General features: G+C 40.2%; 1 protein-coding gene across 3 annotated transcripts in view; it reads left to right on the top strand.

The window, feature by feature from the left end:
• Positions 1 to 17,536, top strand: part of STARD13 (StAR related lipid transfer domain containing 13) — a 334,315-nt gene that overhangs the window by 293,460 nt on the left and 23,319 nt on the right. For all 3 annotated transcript variants that reach the window (XM_070409174.1, XM_070409173.1, XM_070409172.1), the window contains exons 9-12: positions 13,122 to 13,332; positions 13,935 to 14,049; positions 15,140 to 15,361; positions 15,927 to 16,144. In XM_070409174.1, the coding sequence (XP_070265275.1) occupies positions 13,122 to 13,332; positions 13,935 to 14,049; positions 15,140 to 15,361; positions 15,927 to 16,144 (766 nt within the window). The remainder of the gene's footprint in view (positions 1 to 13,121; positions 13,333 to 13,934; positions 14,050 to 15,139; positions 15,362 to 15,926; positions 16,145 to 17,536) is intronic.

The following is a 17,536-nucleotide window of genomic DNA, read 5'->3' as shown; positions in this document are numbered from 1 at the left end:
ATAGTAGTGGACTTTAATATCTCACAGACGTCACCAGATAGATCTTCCAGACAAAAAATTAACAAATAAATAGGCCTTAAATGACACCCTAGATCACATGGGTCTAACTGATATTTACAGAACATTTCAACCGAAAGCAACAGAATATACATTCTTCTCAAATGCACATGGAACATTTTCAAAGATAGACCACATGTTAGGGCAGAAAACAAGTCTATACAAATTCAAGATTGATGTAATATTAGGCTCTTCTCAGATCCCAGCAGCATGAATTTAGAAATCAACTATAATAAAAACACTCAAAAACATGGAAGCTAAATAGCATAGAATTAAAAAATGAATAACTTACTAAAGAGATCAAGGAAGAAATAAGAACTTCCTGGAAACAAATAAAAATGAACACACAACAACCCAATATCTATGGGACACAGTGAAAGCAGTCCTAAGAGGGAAATCCATAGCACTAGAGGTCTACCTCAAAAAATAACAAGAAAAATTTTTAATAAATTCTATAACCATACAATGTAAAGAATTAGAAAGAGAACAAGAAAAGCCAGAGTAAGTAGAAGGAAGGAAATAATAAAGAGCAGAGTGGAAATAAATAATATAGAGACTAAAAACAATACAAAAGATCAATAAAATCAAGAGGATCCTTTGAAAAGATAAACAAGTTTGATGAACCTTTAGCCAGATTAATCAAGAATCAAAGAGAGGGGACCCAAATAACAAAACCAGAAATGAAAGTGTTGAAGTAATAATTAACCCCACAAAAAAATACAAAAAGATAATTAAAAAATACTATAAACGACTATGTCCAACAAACTGGAAAACCTGAACAAAATGGATATATTCCTTAGAAAATACAATCTTTCAAAACTCATTTAAAAAGAATTAGAAAATCTGAATATAACTAGTGATGAAATTGAAAAACACCCAGCAAACAAAGATCCTGCTCCAGACGACTTTACAGGGGAGTTTTACCAAACATTCAAAGAACTAATACCTATCCTCCTCAAATCATTCCAAAAAATCCAAGAGGAAGGAATACTTCCAAGCTCTTTTTATGAGGCTAGCATTACCCTAATTCCAAAACCATAATAAAGAAACAACAAAGAAAGAAAAATTACAGGCCAATATCCCTGATGAATATAGATGCTAAAATCCTCAACAAAATATTAACAAATCAGATCCAGCAATATATTAAAATTAACATACGCCATGACCAAGTGGGATTTATTTCAGGGATGCAAGGCTGGTATAATATTTGCAAATCAGGGGAGGAGACAAAATGGTGGTGGTATAGACAGACGTGTCCCATTCCTTGTCCTGGAGCAGATAGGGTGAGCAGCTGAAACGAGTAACATCCAACCCAAATTGGCAAAGGAGATTCAGCTGGGAGACAGTTTGCAGCCGGGAAAGGCAAAGGACTCCTGGAAAAGGGTAAAACCATGGCTCTGAGAAGGATAATCTGCCAGACCTCTGAGCCCTGAGATCAGAGGGAATCCACACGGCACTGGTGTTGAGCCGCATCCCTTGGGACAAGCAGAGTGGAAAGAAGGTACGCAGAACTGCTGGTCTGCAGGGGATTCTAGATCTGGGTCCACAGTCAGGAAAGGCTGAAGAGTGCCAGCAGGAGAGGAGTGCGTAGAGGAGCAGCCTCTCTGGCCTCTGTGGCTTGTGCCTTTCTTCATAGAGCTGAGTTCATAGGACCTTTTGGATATAGACACTTACCCGTGGCTGGAGTGTGGGAGAAGGTGCGGAATTGTGGAATCTGGGGAGAAAGGGGGTCCAGGAGAAGTGGCAGCGAGTTTGGTGCGGAGTCATGCCTGAGCCTGGGACCTGGGCAGCCATTTTGTCCTGAAGAGATAGCCCCTCCCTCCAGTATCCAGGCAACTAATACAGCCACAACCAGATTCCATCCTGAATGCTAAAAGGATTAAAAAAACAAACAAAACATAAATTGTCCCTGAGAGCACAAAGGGGCTGGACTAAAGAGAGACTTTCAGTCCCAGCAATCGGAACCTGAGAAACACTACAGTACAGAAGACTGGGATCTTAAGCCAGCCAAAGGAACACTTCACTTTTTCATTTTTACTTTTATTTTTTATTATTTTGTTATCTCTTTTTTTTCTTTCGTTTTTTCTTTGTTTTCCTGTTTTTGTTTGTTGCTTTATTTTCTATTTCTTTTCACATTATTTTTCCACCACTCTATTTTATTTTATTTTTATTTCCTATTTTTATACCATTTTTGAAATCAAATTTTTTAAATTTATTATTATTTTTTCTCATTCTCTCTCCTCTTATCCACCCATCCCCTTTCTGCTTCCTCTATACTGAACTGAGATCCTCCCTATATTCATGCAATTCTTAACCTTATCTTCTATATATAAGCTCAGTATCTACAGATTCTGCCCCCATCCTCTTTGCTGGGGTATGGTGTTTGTATTTTTTTTGTTTGTTTGTTTATCTATTGTTTCTGTGGTGTTTTCCCCATATATATATATTTTTTCTTCTTCTTCTTCTTTTCTTCCTTTTTCTTTTCTCTCTTATCTTTTTCTCTCTCTTCGATATCATTTATGCTCTTTTTTCTTGTCCCTAATTCTCTTTTCTCAGGTGGTCACTTATAGTGGGGTTATTATTGTTGTGAGTACATTCGTGCTTTGGTCCTTTTGTGTTGTGTCTTATCGAGGTGAACTTTATCCTGTCTGGCCAGGTGCTAGAGAATGAGCCTCATAACCAGACAACTGGAGAGGAAACTCCATCCACGAACGGGTCAATAACACCCCAGACCCAACTACAGAGGCAGGAAGAAGGCGGCAGTGAGGGAGAGAGCGTAAGTCAGTGAGGGACCAAAAGAGGATTGTGTGGTCATGTGGGATGTGTGTGTGTGTGTGTGTGTGTGTGTGTGTGAGTGAGGCACAGATAGATCCCGCAGGACCTAAATGGGCTCACCTAACTAGGCAGCCTCTGCTAACATTGTAAACAGTTCTGGGAGGCCAGCTCGTCCTCAGAGGCCTAATGTTTTTAAGGGGAGAGCTGTTGTAACTGGGAGCCAGGCCACACCCCCACCCAGGGTGCCCTCAGATAACACCTGGGACTCTACAGACACCCCTACCAGGGTCCTGCTACCTCGGCAGTGGTCCCATAGTCAATGAGTCTCAAGCCACCCTGTGCACAGGCTCCTGTGAGTTCTGAAATGTGCTCCCCTCTAACCAGCCAAACGCCTTAGCCCAGGGCACTGCAACCACGTAAGCAGCAGACACGTGAGCAGCCCACTCCTGTCCAAGGAGCAGCAGCCCCGCGAGCAGCCTGCCCTAGGCCTAAGAGCAGAAGCCTCACGTGATCTGCCCCTGTCCAAGGAGCAGCAGTGGTGTGAGCAGCCTGCTCCCCCGTCCGAGGGGCAGCAACCACATGAGCAGACCACCCCTGTATGAGGAGCAGCAGCCGCACATACAGCTCACTCCCACCCGAGGAGCAGTAGCCACCCAAGCAGCTTGCCTGTGTCCAAGGAGCAGCAGCCACATGAGCAGACCGCCCACATCTGAGGAGCGGAAGCCCCAGCCCTGCACAGCCCACACTGGTCCAAGGAGCAGCAGCTACACACAGTCTGCACCTGTCCAACGAGCAACAGCTGGGTGAGCATCCTACCCCCATCCTAGGAGCAGCAGCTGCACATGCAGCTCACTCCCGCCTGAGGAGCAGCAACCACACAAGCACCCCATCCCCCATCTGAGGAGCAGCAGCTGCACGAGCAGCCCACACCCGTACAAGGAGCAGTCGCCCTGTAAGCAACCTGCCCCTATGCAAAGAGCGGCAGCCTCATAAGCAGCCCGCCCCATCTGAGGAACAGCAGCAGCGTGCAGCCAGTCCCGATCCAAGGAGCAGCAGCAACGTGAGCAGTCCACGCCCATCTGAGGAGCAGAAGCAACATGAACAGCCCACTCCTGTCCAAGGAGCAACAGTCATGCTCAGCCCACCCACATTTGAGGAGCAGCAGCCTCGTGATCAGCCCACCCTGTCCAAGGAACAGCAGCTGTGCGAGCAGCCTCCCCTACCAGCCAGAGGAGATACCACTGCTGCGAACAGCACCCACCAGAGGAGCCGCTGCCAACTGAGGAGCAGCTACTACTGCAACCACTTGAGGAGCAACTGCAGCCTGAGGAACCACTGCCACCCAAGGAGCAGCCCCTGCACAACTCAACATCTAGATCAGTTGGTGAGACCAAAAGTGGGTAGACAAAGAAACCCCCAAAGGAAAAAAAAAGGAGGACTCGCCAGAAAAGCAGCTAAGTGAAAGAGAGGCATGCAATATGTCAGAAAAAGAATTCAGAATAAGGGTCCTAGAGTGCATAAACCAGATGGAGGAAAAAAAACTCAACAACTTATGTAAGATTCAAGAAGAAATGGATGAAAAAAATCAATATCTTATGTAAGAATCAAGAAGAAATGAAGAGTGATATAGCTGCAATAAAAAACACCATGGAAAGTTTCAAGAGCAGACTAGGAGAAGCGGAGGACCGAATTAGTGAATTAGAAACGGGGAAGCAAAACACACCCAAACTGAACTGCAATTAAAGAAAAAAATTAAAAGACAGGAGGAGAACCTAAGTGAGCTATGGGACAACATGAAACGAAGCAATATATGGATAATAGGGGTGCCAGAACAACAGGAAGAGGAACAAGGGTTAGAAAACCTATTTGAAGAAATATTGTCAGAAAACTTCCCTGAGGTGGGGAAGAAAAAAATCACATAAGCACAGAGAGTTCCAAACAAGATGAACCCAAAAAGACCCACACCAAGACACATCATAATTACCATGGCAAATATTCAAGACAAAGAGAGAATCTTAAAGGCTGCAAGAGAGAGACAGAAAGTTACATACAAGGGATCTCCGATTAGATTATCAAATGATTTCTCAACAGAAACACATCAGGCCAGAAAAGAATGGATGGAAATTTACAAAGTGATGCAAAACAAGGGACTGAATCCAAGAATACTCTATCCAGCAAAACTATCATTCAAAATTGAAGGGGAAATAAGAAGCTTCACAGACAAAAAAAGGCTAAGGGAGTTTATCACCACCAAGCCAGCAATGCAAGAAATGCTAAAGGGACTGGTGTAAAAAGAAGAAATAAAGAGCTAAGAAAGAAAACAGGCACAAAAAAATAAAAATGGCTACAAATAAGTACCTTTCAATAATAACTTTAAACATAAATGAACTAAATGCTCCAATCAAAAGACATCGAGTGGCTGAATGGATAAAAAAAAAATGATCCATATATTTGCTGTCTACAAGAGACCCACCTCAGAATAAGGGACTCACACAGACTGAAAGTGAAGGGATGGAAAAATATCTTTCAGGTAAATTAAATGCAAAAAAAAAAGCTAGGGTAGCAATATTTATATCGGACAAAATAGACCTCAAAGTGAAGGCCATAACAAAGATAAGGAAGGCCACTTCATAATACTAAAGGGATCGATACAACAAGAGGATATAACCCTAATAAAAATATGTGTACCCAATGCAGGAGACGCAAATACATAAAAAAAAATTCCTGCAAGATATCAAAGGAGAGATCGACGACAATACAATCATATTAGGGGACTTTAATACACCACTGACATCACTAGATAAATCCTCCAGACAAAAAAATCAGCAAAGAAACAGCAATCCTAAATAACTCACTAGATCAGATGGTCTTAATTAATATCTTCAGAACATTTCACTCCAAAGCCATGTAATATACGTTCTTCTCAAGCGCACATGGGACATTTTCAAAAATAGAGCACATATTGGATCACAAGCAAAGTCTCCCCAAATTCAAGAAGATGGAAATCATACCAAGCATCTTCTTAGACCACAAGGCATATTATTAGAAATAAACTACAATGAAAACGATCCATAACACTCAAACACTTGGAAGCTGAATAGCATGTTATTAAATATTGATTGCGTTACCAATGACATCAAAGAAGAAATTAAAAACATCCTGGACACTAATGACAATGAAAACACAACAATCCAAAACCTATGGGACACAATGAAAGCAGTCCTGAGAGGGAAGTTTATAGCTCTGCAGGCCTACCTCAAAAAACAAGAAAAAATCGTAGTAAAACATCTAACTCTACAAATCAAAGAACTAGAAAGACAGCAAAAGAAAAGCCCAGAGTGAGCAGAAGGAAGGAGATAATAAAGATTAGAGCAAAAATAAAAGACATAGAGACCAAAAGAAACAATACAAAAGATCAATGAAACCAAAAGCTGGTTCTTTGAAAGGATAAAGAAGTTTGATGAACCTCTAGCCAGGCTCACCAAGAAGCAAAGAGAGCAGACCCAAATAAACAAAATCAGAAATGATAGAGGCGAAATAACAACAGACCCCACAGAAATACAAATAATTGTTTTAAAATACTATGAACAACTCTATTCCAACAAACTAGACAACCTGGAGGAAATGTACATATTCCTAGAAAAATACAACCTTCCAAAACTCAATCAGGAAGATTCTAAAAATCTCAATAGGCCAATAACAATGGAAGAAATTGAAGCAGTCATTAAAAAGCTCCCAGCAAACAAAAGCCTGTGCCAGACGGCTTCACAGGGGAGTTTTACCAAACATTCAAGGAAGAACTAAAACCTATCCTCCTCAGACTACTACAAAAATTTCAAGAGAAAGGAACACTTCCCAGCTCATTCTATGAAGCCAGCATCACCCTAATACCAAAACCAGATAAAGATAACACAATGAAAGAGAATTACAGGCCAATATCCCTCATGAAGATAGATGCCAAAATCTTAGCAAATCATATCCAGCAGTACATCATAAAGGTCATAAACCATGACCAAGTAGGATTTACCCCAGGGATGTAAGGATGGTACAATATCCGTAAATCAATAAATGTGATACATCACATAAACAAATTGAGAGAAAAAAACCACATAGTCATATCAATTGAAAAATCATTTGACAAAATCCAGCACCCCTTATTGATAAAAACTCTCAGCAAGGTGGGAATAGAAGGATCATACCTCAACATAATAAAAGCCATATATGACAAACCCACAGCCAACATCATAATCAATGGGCAAAAACTAAAACCATTTCCGTTAAGAACAGGAACAATACAGGGATGCCCACTCTCACCACTCCTGTTCGACATAGTACTGGATGTATTAGCCATTGCAATTAGACAAGAAGAAGAAATAAAAGGCAATCAAATTGGAAAAGAAGTAAAACTGTCCTTATTTGCAGATGACATGATATTGTCCATAAAAAAACCTAAAAACTCCATCAAAAAACTATTAGACTTAATAAATGAATTTGGCAATGTAGCAGGATACAAAATTAACGACAAGAAATTCATAGCATTTCCATACACCAATAGTGAACTTACAGAAAGAGAGACTAAAAAAGCAATCCCATTTACCATCACACCAAAAAGATTAAGATACCTAGGAATAAACTTAACTAAAGAGGTAAAAGACCTCTACTCAGAAAACTACAGGACGTTGAAAAAAGAGATAGAGGAAGACATAAACAGATAGAAGAACATACCATGTTCATGGATTGGTAGAATCAACATCATTAAAATGTCCATGCTACCCAAAGCAATCTATAAATTCAACGCACTCCACATTAAAATACCAATGGCATATTTCACAGACCTAGAACGAACTCTCCAAAAATTTGTCTGGAATAAAAAAAGACCCCGAATAGCCACAGCGATCCTGAGAAAGAACAAAGTAGGAGGGATCTCAATACCAGATATCAAGATGTATTACAAAGCCACTGTTCTCAAAACTGCCTGGTACTGGCACAAGAACAGACATATAGATCAATGGAATAGAATAGAGAGCCCAGAAATCAGCCCCAACCAATACGCTCAATTAATATTTGACAAAGGAGGCAAGAACATACGATGGAGTCAAGACAGTCTCTTCAATAAATGGTGTTGGGAAAATTGGATAGATACATGCAAAAAAATGAAACTAGACCACCAACTTACACCATACACAAAAATAAACTCAAAATGGATAAGGGACTTAAATGTAAGATGGGAAACCATAAAAATATTAGAGGAATCCAAAGGCAACAAAATCTGACATATGCCAAAGCAATTTCTTCACCGATACAGCTCCTAGGGCATTGGAAACTAAAGAGAAAATAAACAAATGGGACTAATTCAAAATAAAAAGCTTCTGCACAGCAAAAGAAACCATCAACAAAACAAGAAAGCCCACTTCATGGGAGAACATATTTGCCAATGTTATCACCAATAAGGGTTTAATCTACAACATTCATAGGGAATTCATACAACTTAACAAAAGGAAGATAAACAATCCAATCAAAAAATGGGCAAAGGACCTAAATAGACACCTTTCAAAAGAGGACATTCAGAAAGCCAAGAGACATATGAAAACATGCTCAAAGTCACTAATCATCCGAGAGATGCAAATCAAAACAACAATGAGGTACCCTCTCACACCTGTCAGAATGGCTATCATCAAAAAATCAACAAATGACAAGTGCCAGAGAGGATGTGGAGAAAAAGGAACCCTTCTGCGCTGCTGGTGGGAATGCAGACTGGTGCAGCCACTATGGAAGACAGTATGGAGCTTTCTCAAAAAGTTATAAATGGAACTCCCATTTGACCCAGTGATCCCACTTCTAGGAATATATCCCAAGAAACCAGAAACACCAATCAGAAAGGATCTATGCATCCCTATGATCATAGCAGCACAATTTACCATAGCTAAGATTTGGAAACAGCCTAAGTGCCCATCAGCAGATGAATGAATTAGAAAACTGTAGTACATCTACACAATGGAATACTATGCTGAGGTAAAAAAGAAGGAATTCTTACCATTTGCAACAGCATGGATGGAACTGGAGAGCATTATGCTAAGTGAAATAAGCCAGTCAATGAAAGAAAAATACCACATAATCTCATTCATTTATGGATAATAAAGACCATTATACACTAATGAACAAAAATAGATACAGAGACAGAGCAGCAAGGAACAAACTGTCAAACTACAGCGGGAAGGCCGGGGAGGGTTGCGGGGGGGGTGGTAAGAGATCAACCGAAGGACTTGTATGCATGCATATAAGCATAACCAATGGACACAAGACACTGGGGGGTAGGGGAGGCCGTGGGAATTTCAAGGAAAATAAAAAGGAGACATATGTAATACTCTTTGTAATACTTTAAGCAATAAAACAAACAAACAAGTAAATAAATACAGTTCCTCATAAAAAATATTTGCAAATCAATAAATGTGATACATCACATAAACAAAGTAGAAGACAAAAATCACAAAGTCATATCATTGAGGGAAAAAAGCATTCTATACAATCCAACACCCTGTTTTAATAAAATCTCTTAGCAAGGTGGGAATAGAGGGATCATACCTTAACATAATAAAGGCCATCTATCAAAAACTTACAGCCAACATCAAAGTCAATGGGAGAAACTAAAAACATTTTCCCTAAGAACAAGACAAGACAGGGCTGTCCACTTTCACCACTCTTATTCAACCATAGTACTGGAAGTCCTAGCCACAGCACTCAGACAAGAAGAAGAGGTAAAAGGTATCCAAATTGGCAAGGAGGAAGTAAAACTCTCATTATTTTCAGATGGCATGATATTGTACATTAAAAAAAAAAACACTAAAGACCCCACCAAAAATCTATTAGATTTAATAAATGAATTTGGCATTGTAGCAGAATACAAAATTAAGAACCTGAAATCAAGGGCATTTTTATACACCAATAATGAATTCTCAGAAAGAGAATCTAAAAAGCAATTCCACTTACCATTGTGACAAAAATTTAAGATACCAAGGAATAAACTTAACAAAGGAGGTAAGGACTTTGGACTTTGAAAAAAAAGTGGTCGAGGAAGATATAAACAAGTGGAAGAGTATTCCGTGTTCATGGACTGGTAGAATTAACATTATGGAAATGTCTATTTTACCCAAAGCAATCTACAGATTCAATGAAACCCCTATTAAAATATCAATGGCATATTTCACAGATCTAGAAGAAATACTGCAAAAATTTATATGGAACCAAAAAAGATCCCAAATAGCCACAGCAAACTTGAGAAAGAAAAACAAAGTTGGAGGGATCACAATACCAGATATCAAGTTATACTGCTAAGCCACTCTACTCCAAAAAGCCTGGTACTGGCACAATAACAGGCATATAGATCAATGGAATAGAACAGAGAGCCAGGAAATCCACCCAAACCATTATGCTCAATTAATATTTGACGAAGGAGGCAAGAGCGTACAATGGAGTCAAGACAGTTTCTTTAATAAATGGTGTTGGGAAAATTGAACAGATACATGCAAAAAAAAAAAAAGAAACTAGACCACCATCTTACACCAGACACAAAAATAAACTCAAAATGGAAAAAAAAAAGACAAATGTAAGTTGTGAAACCATAAAGATCCTAGAAGAAACCATAGGCAGGAAAATATACATCTCCTGAGGCAAGGAAAAATCAGGAGAAAATAAACAATTGGGATTACATCAAAATAAAAAACTTCTGCATAGCAAAAATACTATCAACAAAATGTAAACAGAGCCCATTTCCTGGGAGAACATATTTGCCAATGTTACATCTGATAGGGGGTTAATTTCTAAAATATATAAGACATTCATACAATTTAACAAAAGGAAGACTAACGATCCAATTAAAAAATGGGCAGAAGACCTGAATAGACATTTCCCCAAAGAGGACATACAAATGGCCAAAGAGACATATGAAAAAATGCTCAAAGTCACTAACCATCAGAGAAATACAAATTAAAACCACAATGAGATATCACCTCATATCTGTCAGAATGGCTATCATACAAAAATCAACAAACATCAAGTGCTGGTGAGGATGTGGAAAAGGAAACACTAGTTCACTGCTGGTGGGAATGCAGACTGGTACAGCCACTATGGAAAACAGTATGGAGTTTCCTCAAAAAATTAAAAATAGAATTTCCATTTGACCCAGTGATCTCACTTCTGGGAATTTATCCTAAAACCCCCAAAACACCAATAAGAAATAAAATATGCACCCCTATGTTCATAGCAGCATTATTTATAATAGCTAAGGTATGGAAACAGACCAAGTGCCCATCAGTAGATGAATGGATAAAAAAAGCTATGGGACATTTACACTATGGAATATTATGCAACTGTAAAAAAGAGGGATCTCTTACCCTTTGAAACAGCATGGATGGACATGGAAAGTATTATGCTAAGTGAAATAAGACAAATATAACATAATCTCACTGATTTGTGGAATCTAATGAACAAAATGAATTGACCAACAAAATAAGACCTGAAGCATGGAGGCATGGAACAGCCTGGCATACCTCAATGTGGGGTTGAGGGGACGAGAATAGATAAATCCAAGAATGTATATACTTATTTCCACAGCCCATGGACACGGGCAATAGGGTAGTGAAGACCTGGGGAGGGGGATGGACAGGGGCTGCGAGGAGGGGGTTAAAGCTATCAACAATAAAAAGTATATTTTTTAAAAGAGCAGTTCAGTGGCTCAAGCTGAATTTATAACACATCAATGACATGCTTGTAGTTATTAGTAGTACCTGCTTCTGTTTCATCACAACCAAGAGAAAAGAAAAAGATTTGCTATAATTAGAAAAAAAAATGACTCTTCTCTACTAAACCCAGGTCTCCCATCTGCTGCTGTGGATGTGGTGGGGGTGAGGATGGGTTACAGAATGCTGAATGCATGGTCAGGCTATTCCAGACATTTGGATTTGCTGGCAGACTGGAGGCAGGAGTGTGCCCAGCTCTGGGAACTATGATGATGGAGATGGCCAGGATCTGGTCATAAGGTCACACTACAGCCCCTCTAGAGCAGCAGGCGCCACATTTTTTTTTTCATGCAACTCTACCAATAGTAAATATCTGAACATGTATACTTATTTTTAATAATATAAATATATTATGATATACTATGCCATACTACGCATATTATGTAACATATCCATGAGAGGAAACATAAACGCCACTGAAAATTCTATTTTCTTCCCACACCTTACAGATTGTCACGAGCATATCTCCCCACCCACCCCTTTGAGCACAGGCAGCCTACTGCAGAGACCTGTTCTAGAACTTGGTATTTTAAGAATGAAACAATGTTAACTGAAGAGAATTATTGACTGTGTCTTTCAGAATGAGAGAATAAGGGCAGTGAGTCAGGCCTAAAAAAACACAACCAGTGGGCAGCAAAATGCAGCTCCTAGCACCCATTTTTTGTGATTTTTCCTTTCATTCACTTCATATTATTGGGGCCAATTTCTATGTAAGGCTGCATGACCAATGCCTACATTACCACCCCCACCACCACAATGACCAACCTAAAGAGGAATGGGACCATCCATTCCCCATAGTTTTAGTGAGCCTGGTTCTTCTTCCCTAAACACAACCTCAATTTCCATTACTTTCAAGATTAGAACAGATGGCCTGAGTCACCACATAAAGCCATGTGCCTCCTCTGAACCAAGCCCCGGTGGCTTGTAGGAAAGAAGTAAATGTGCCAGGCTGGCCTTCTGGCATCAGTTCAGGGGGCCAAGCAAATCAATCCCACCATTCATGGTTAATTGCACCAAGTTGACATCACACCTGGCTGCTCCACTCGGCAAGGAAAGGCAAGGCTGCCATCCCCCAACACAGTGGATTCCAAACCATGTCCCACTGAGTCCCAGGCATCCAGAGTGGTTTACAAGCTGTCTGGTGGGAGGGGATGGGCAAGGGGAAAGCCAGGCTGATAGTGCTCTGGCTTACTGCCTACTTCAACCAGAACAGAAAAATGGTTTGAAAAAGGATGAGCAGAGTATGAAAAATGAGGGCTACTTCCTTATGAAGACTGGATTCTGGAGTTGGATGCTGAGGTTCCAATCCCAGCTCTGTCTCTTACCAACTGTGAGGCCAAAGCAATTATTTCCTTCTTAGCAGTTGTCGTCATGGTTGATGATGATGTCTCTGAGTGTGTCTTCACATCAGGAAAGTGCAGCTTACTCACTTTTTTCCAAGCTGGTTCTTTCTGTGGCTGTTTCTCTGATGCCCTGGCACCCACTTTTCCACAGATGTCCCCGAAGAGCAGCGGCTGCAGGCAGTGCAGGCTGCCATCCTGCTGCTGGCCGATGAGAGCAGGGACGTCCTGCAGACGCTTCTGTGCTTCCTCAAGGACGTGGCCAACTTGGTGGAAGAGAATCAGATGACACCCAAGAACCTGGCTGTGTGTCTGGCCCCCTCTCTCTTTCATCTCAATTTATTGAAGAAAGAAAGCTCCCCCAGGTGGGTTTTCCTCAGCAACAACAGAAATCGTAAACCAGATATAACCCACAGTTTATTAGAAAACAAAACAAACAAACAAAAACTTCTCACATTGGATTTCAACTTGAGGATTTGTCAGCTCTTAATTTATAACCAGAAAATGTTTTAAGGACCTAATTTGTGTGCTCAGATTCATAGAATTGTCAAAGTAGCATTGAAGAATGTCTGTTGTGACCCAGAAAACCTGGGTGTGTGAGTGAGAAGGAGGGAAAAGTACATGAAGTAGTATTTTACAATCTTTAAGTTTAAAAGGAAAAGACTAGATTCAAGGCCCAGGCACGGCAGCTTGCAGCAAAGTGGTTTCAAACTTGGAAAAAAATAGATTAATTTCTCCCCCAACAGTTATTCCTGTCCTTGTATTTTTCCAAGGTTTTTCATTATGAACTGTCAGACTTTTAGCCTGATTCAGAACATCTAATATGTGTGGTCATTGCTTTTGTTTGGAAATGAGAAAGTATGGGATCAGGAGAGCACCTGGAAAAAGAAAAAGAAAAAGGATAAGCTTTTATTGTGAAAAGCTCTTTGGTTTGAGATCTGCTTAGGACTGTCCCCTTCACTTACAGGGTCATACAGAAGAAATATGCCACTGGGAAGCCAGATCAAAAGGACCTCAGTGAGAATCTGGCCGCCTCTCAGGGCCTTGCCCATATGATCATGGAATGTGACAGACTTTTTGAGGTGAGTGAAAGGCTTGAACTACCTTCCTTATAGCTCTTGGAACTAGATGAGATCATTGGAACAATTTCTACACTCATGGCTTATATGTTTGTTCCTGAGTTTATAATGACAATAGTACCCTCTATAGCTGTGGTCTTTGAATCCAAGAAATGTGAGAAGGTATCTATATAATTGAGTCTTGACAGTTAAAAATATTTGGAGTTACCATGATGACAGTTTTCATGAGAACAGTTATGTCACCATCAGTTACCAGGTTCAAGGCAAGCCAGACAATTAGTTTCTTTTTAAAAATATGTTTTTATTGATTTCAGAGAGAGAAAGATAGAAATATCAATGCGAGAGAAACAGACTGGCTGCCTGTTGTTTACTGGGGTTCAAGCCCGCAACCAGGGCATGTGCCCTGACTGGGAAACGAACCAAGACCTCTTGGTGCATGGATCAATGCTCAACCACTGAGCCACACCAGCTGGGCTGTTCTTTTATATATATTTTTTTTACCTCAGGACGTGATTAGGTTCAACATCTCTCTCTGTGTGTGTGTGTGTGTGTGTGTGCGCGTGTGTGTGTGTTGACCAATCCCTGTTAACTAAGAATCAAGAATAGCTTATGGATATAGCCACAGCTATGTTAAAAAAGAAAGTGAACTAGACTTCAGGCATCCTTTTTTGTGGTACATTTGGCATTTGTAAATGAGAAAAGTATGCTAAAGAGGTAAAGCCATTTCTAAGTCATAGTTGATGTTTCCCTTAAGTCTGTGTGCTTTAAGTTTTCTGAGCCCACATTTTGCCAAACTGAATAAAAATACATTAAAGGGAAAATTTTATGGAAAATAGAAAGACTGAATGAGAAATCATTGCTATGTTTTGAGTAATAAATATAGTCTCAGAAACATATTTGTGTTTCCTGCCTTTAGGAAGCCCCACCCCCTACCACCAGCTTTGCCACTGATCTTAGTAAAACATCTGGTCCACAGCACTTGGCCCATTCTGATACACACTGTTTTTTTACTAAATGACTTTGCTTTTTCTATTAGTCTCAGCATTTCTTTAACTCATGCATCTGTTGCTCTTTCATGCACCCATTGGTTCAGGTCCCACATGAGATGGTAGCCCAGTTTCATAATTCTTACGTGGAGGCTGAGATCCATACTCCAACTCTGGAAGACCTGGGGACCCAGGTGGAGGAAAGTGGGGCCACATTCCACACTTACCTGGACCAGCTCATCCAGGGCCTCCAGAAGGAAGCCAAAGAGAAGTTTAAAGGATGGGTTACGTGTTCCAGCACAGACAATACAGACCTTGCTTTCAAAAAGGTAATCTCAGGGGTGGTAAAGAACTACCCCAAAGGAACTACGTCCAACAACCAAGAAATTGTTTTGCTTTAAAAACATCCACTGTCCACAGGCTTGGCACACACATGAACATGTCAAAGACGCTTTCTAGTGACTGCGAGGTAATCATGTTGCACATAATCAGAATGCAGACTGTGAAGCCAGACTACTAGATCCCAATCCACTATCTGGCCCTTAGCTATGTGATGTTAGGCAAGTCACACACCTCTTTATGCCTCCATTTTTTCAGTTGCATAATGGACATAATAATAATACCACTGTCAGAGGAGGGCTATTTAAAAATCAAATGGGTTAGAAAGACACTTGGCAAAGAGGTTAATGTGTATCAATGGTTATTATTTTATGATCATCATTATTATTTTTTAATCTTTAGGATTACCATTATGAAATGGTAAACCTCAGATATGCAGAATCACTCTTTCAAGGTGCATAATTAGTGATTTTTTTTGGGAACACCCAATGAAATGTGGTAGGTTTTTGTTGGAACTAGTTAACCTGTTCAGCCTTTGATGGTATCTTTCCCAAGGTGGGAGACGGGAATCCACTGAAGTTATGGAAGGCTTCTGTGGAGGTGGAAGCACCCCCTTCAGTGGTTTTGAATCGTGTGCTAAGAGAGCGCCACCTGTGGGATGAGGATTTTGTGCAGTGGAAGGTTGTGGAAACTCTGGACAAGCAAACAGAAATCTATCAGTACGTGTTGAACAGCATGGCCCCCCATCCTTCCAGAGACTTTGTGGTTCTCAGGTAAGCATGACTCTGGAGTTAAATATATTCTGTTCCTAGAGCAGATAAAGCTGCAGATTTAAGCATTTCACAGAGTTTGACCACCTAAATTCAGCCTGTAATGGGAATACTAAGTTGGCCCTCATTTCCCTCAGCAAAAACTGAATTTGCTCCATTTATGCCCAACTTCCTACTTCTTCACCTAATTTTCAGCTCTGTTGAGCTCTCTTATGACTGCTGTAATTTTGGAGCATACGGTTTATTAGGCCATAAATATTGTTCATTTCCTCAGAACAGAGTCCTAAGAATAATTGCTGTTTGTCCAGTTGTACTTTCTGCCAAATAATGTAAATTGAGTCTGACTTTCTCCTGCTTTTTGTCTTTCTCCCTCTGGAGGGTTTGTGTAACTCTCAAGATTGGAATGTAACTTTAGAATTCATTTGCATAGCTTCAGCTGTTCATAGCTCATTACAGCTCTGAAGGTCCAACTATGCTGGATGTCCAGTAGATTCCAGGGTCTGACCAAGCTTGCAAGACTGTGTCTGCTGCTGAAATATTTCTTCTGAGTGATTTATGGGTTGAGTTTGTAATGGAATGCTCAACCAGTGACAGGAAGTTTGCACAGTGGATCTGTGCATGTGGGCTGGTGAGTCAGTATTGAATCAGAAATAAGAGGGATTCAGGATACTAAAAAACTCATATAAAATGTAATTAAATCAATATATCCTTTTTTATTGATAGCTGATGGCAAACACTGTTGTTTCTCTTGGATTAGTGATATAAAAGGAATCACTAGTGAAATTCCCAAATGCATATTTAAAATATTTCCTTTATGAAACTAGTCTTGATGGCAAACTAAAGGTTACTTTTCACATAGAATATTTATGCCATGGGAATGGAGCCTCTTCCTTCCCCTTAGAGGAGGCTGAGGGCCAGTCAAGCTTGGAGCCTCCTTCCTTCCATACATCCACCAGAATGCTATTTCTTAGTGTATCCTTCCATCACCACCTGAGCAGGACTCCATTGGAGGCTTTGGGGAAACAGCAGGGAACACTGAAGACCACAATCCTGCTCTCTCATGTTTCTATTTTATTAGGGAGAGAGAGTCAATACATAATAAGTAAGGGGATAGGGTTACTTATATAGGGGGATAAGTAAGATAAGGGCAAGTAAGGGATGGGATTTTAAATATAGTGGTCAGGGCAGAATCTCACTGCATTGATACTTGATCCAAGACTTAAAGGAGAAGGTGGGTAGGCCATGAGACTCTGAGGGAGAAGAAGTCAGAATGCAAGGAGATAAATGATGAGCCATATGTGGTTCCTGCAACACGAATTTCTTGTGATTATGAAACAAGAAGCTAAAAAGTGGCAAGTATGGTGAGGAAGTGACATACTGAAATAATTTCTGTCA

The sequence above is a fragment of the Myotis yumanensis genome, unplaced genomic scaffold (assembly GCF_028538775.1).
Source record: "Myotis yumanensis isolate MYYU_CA2020_CCGP unplaced genomic scaffold, mMyoYum1.0.hap1 SCAF_3, whole genome shotgun sequence".
NCBI classification, from domain to species: Eukaryota; Metazoa; Chordata; class Mammalia; order Chiroptera; family Vespertilionidae; genus Myotis; species Myotis yumanensis.
The sequence above is the reverse complement of the archived record's forward strand: the minus strand, read 5'-3'. Positions and strand labels throughout refer to the sequence as shown.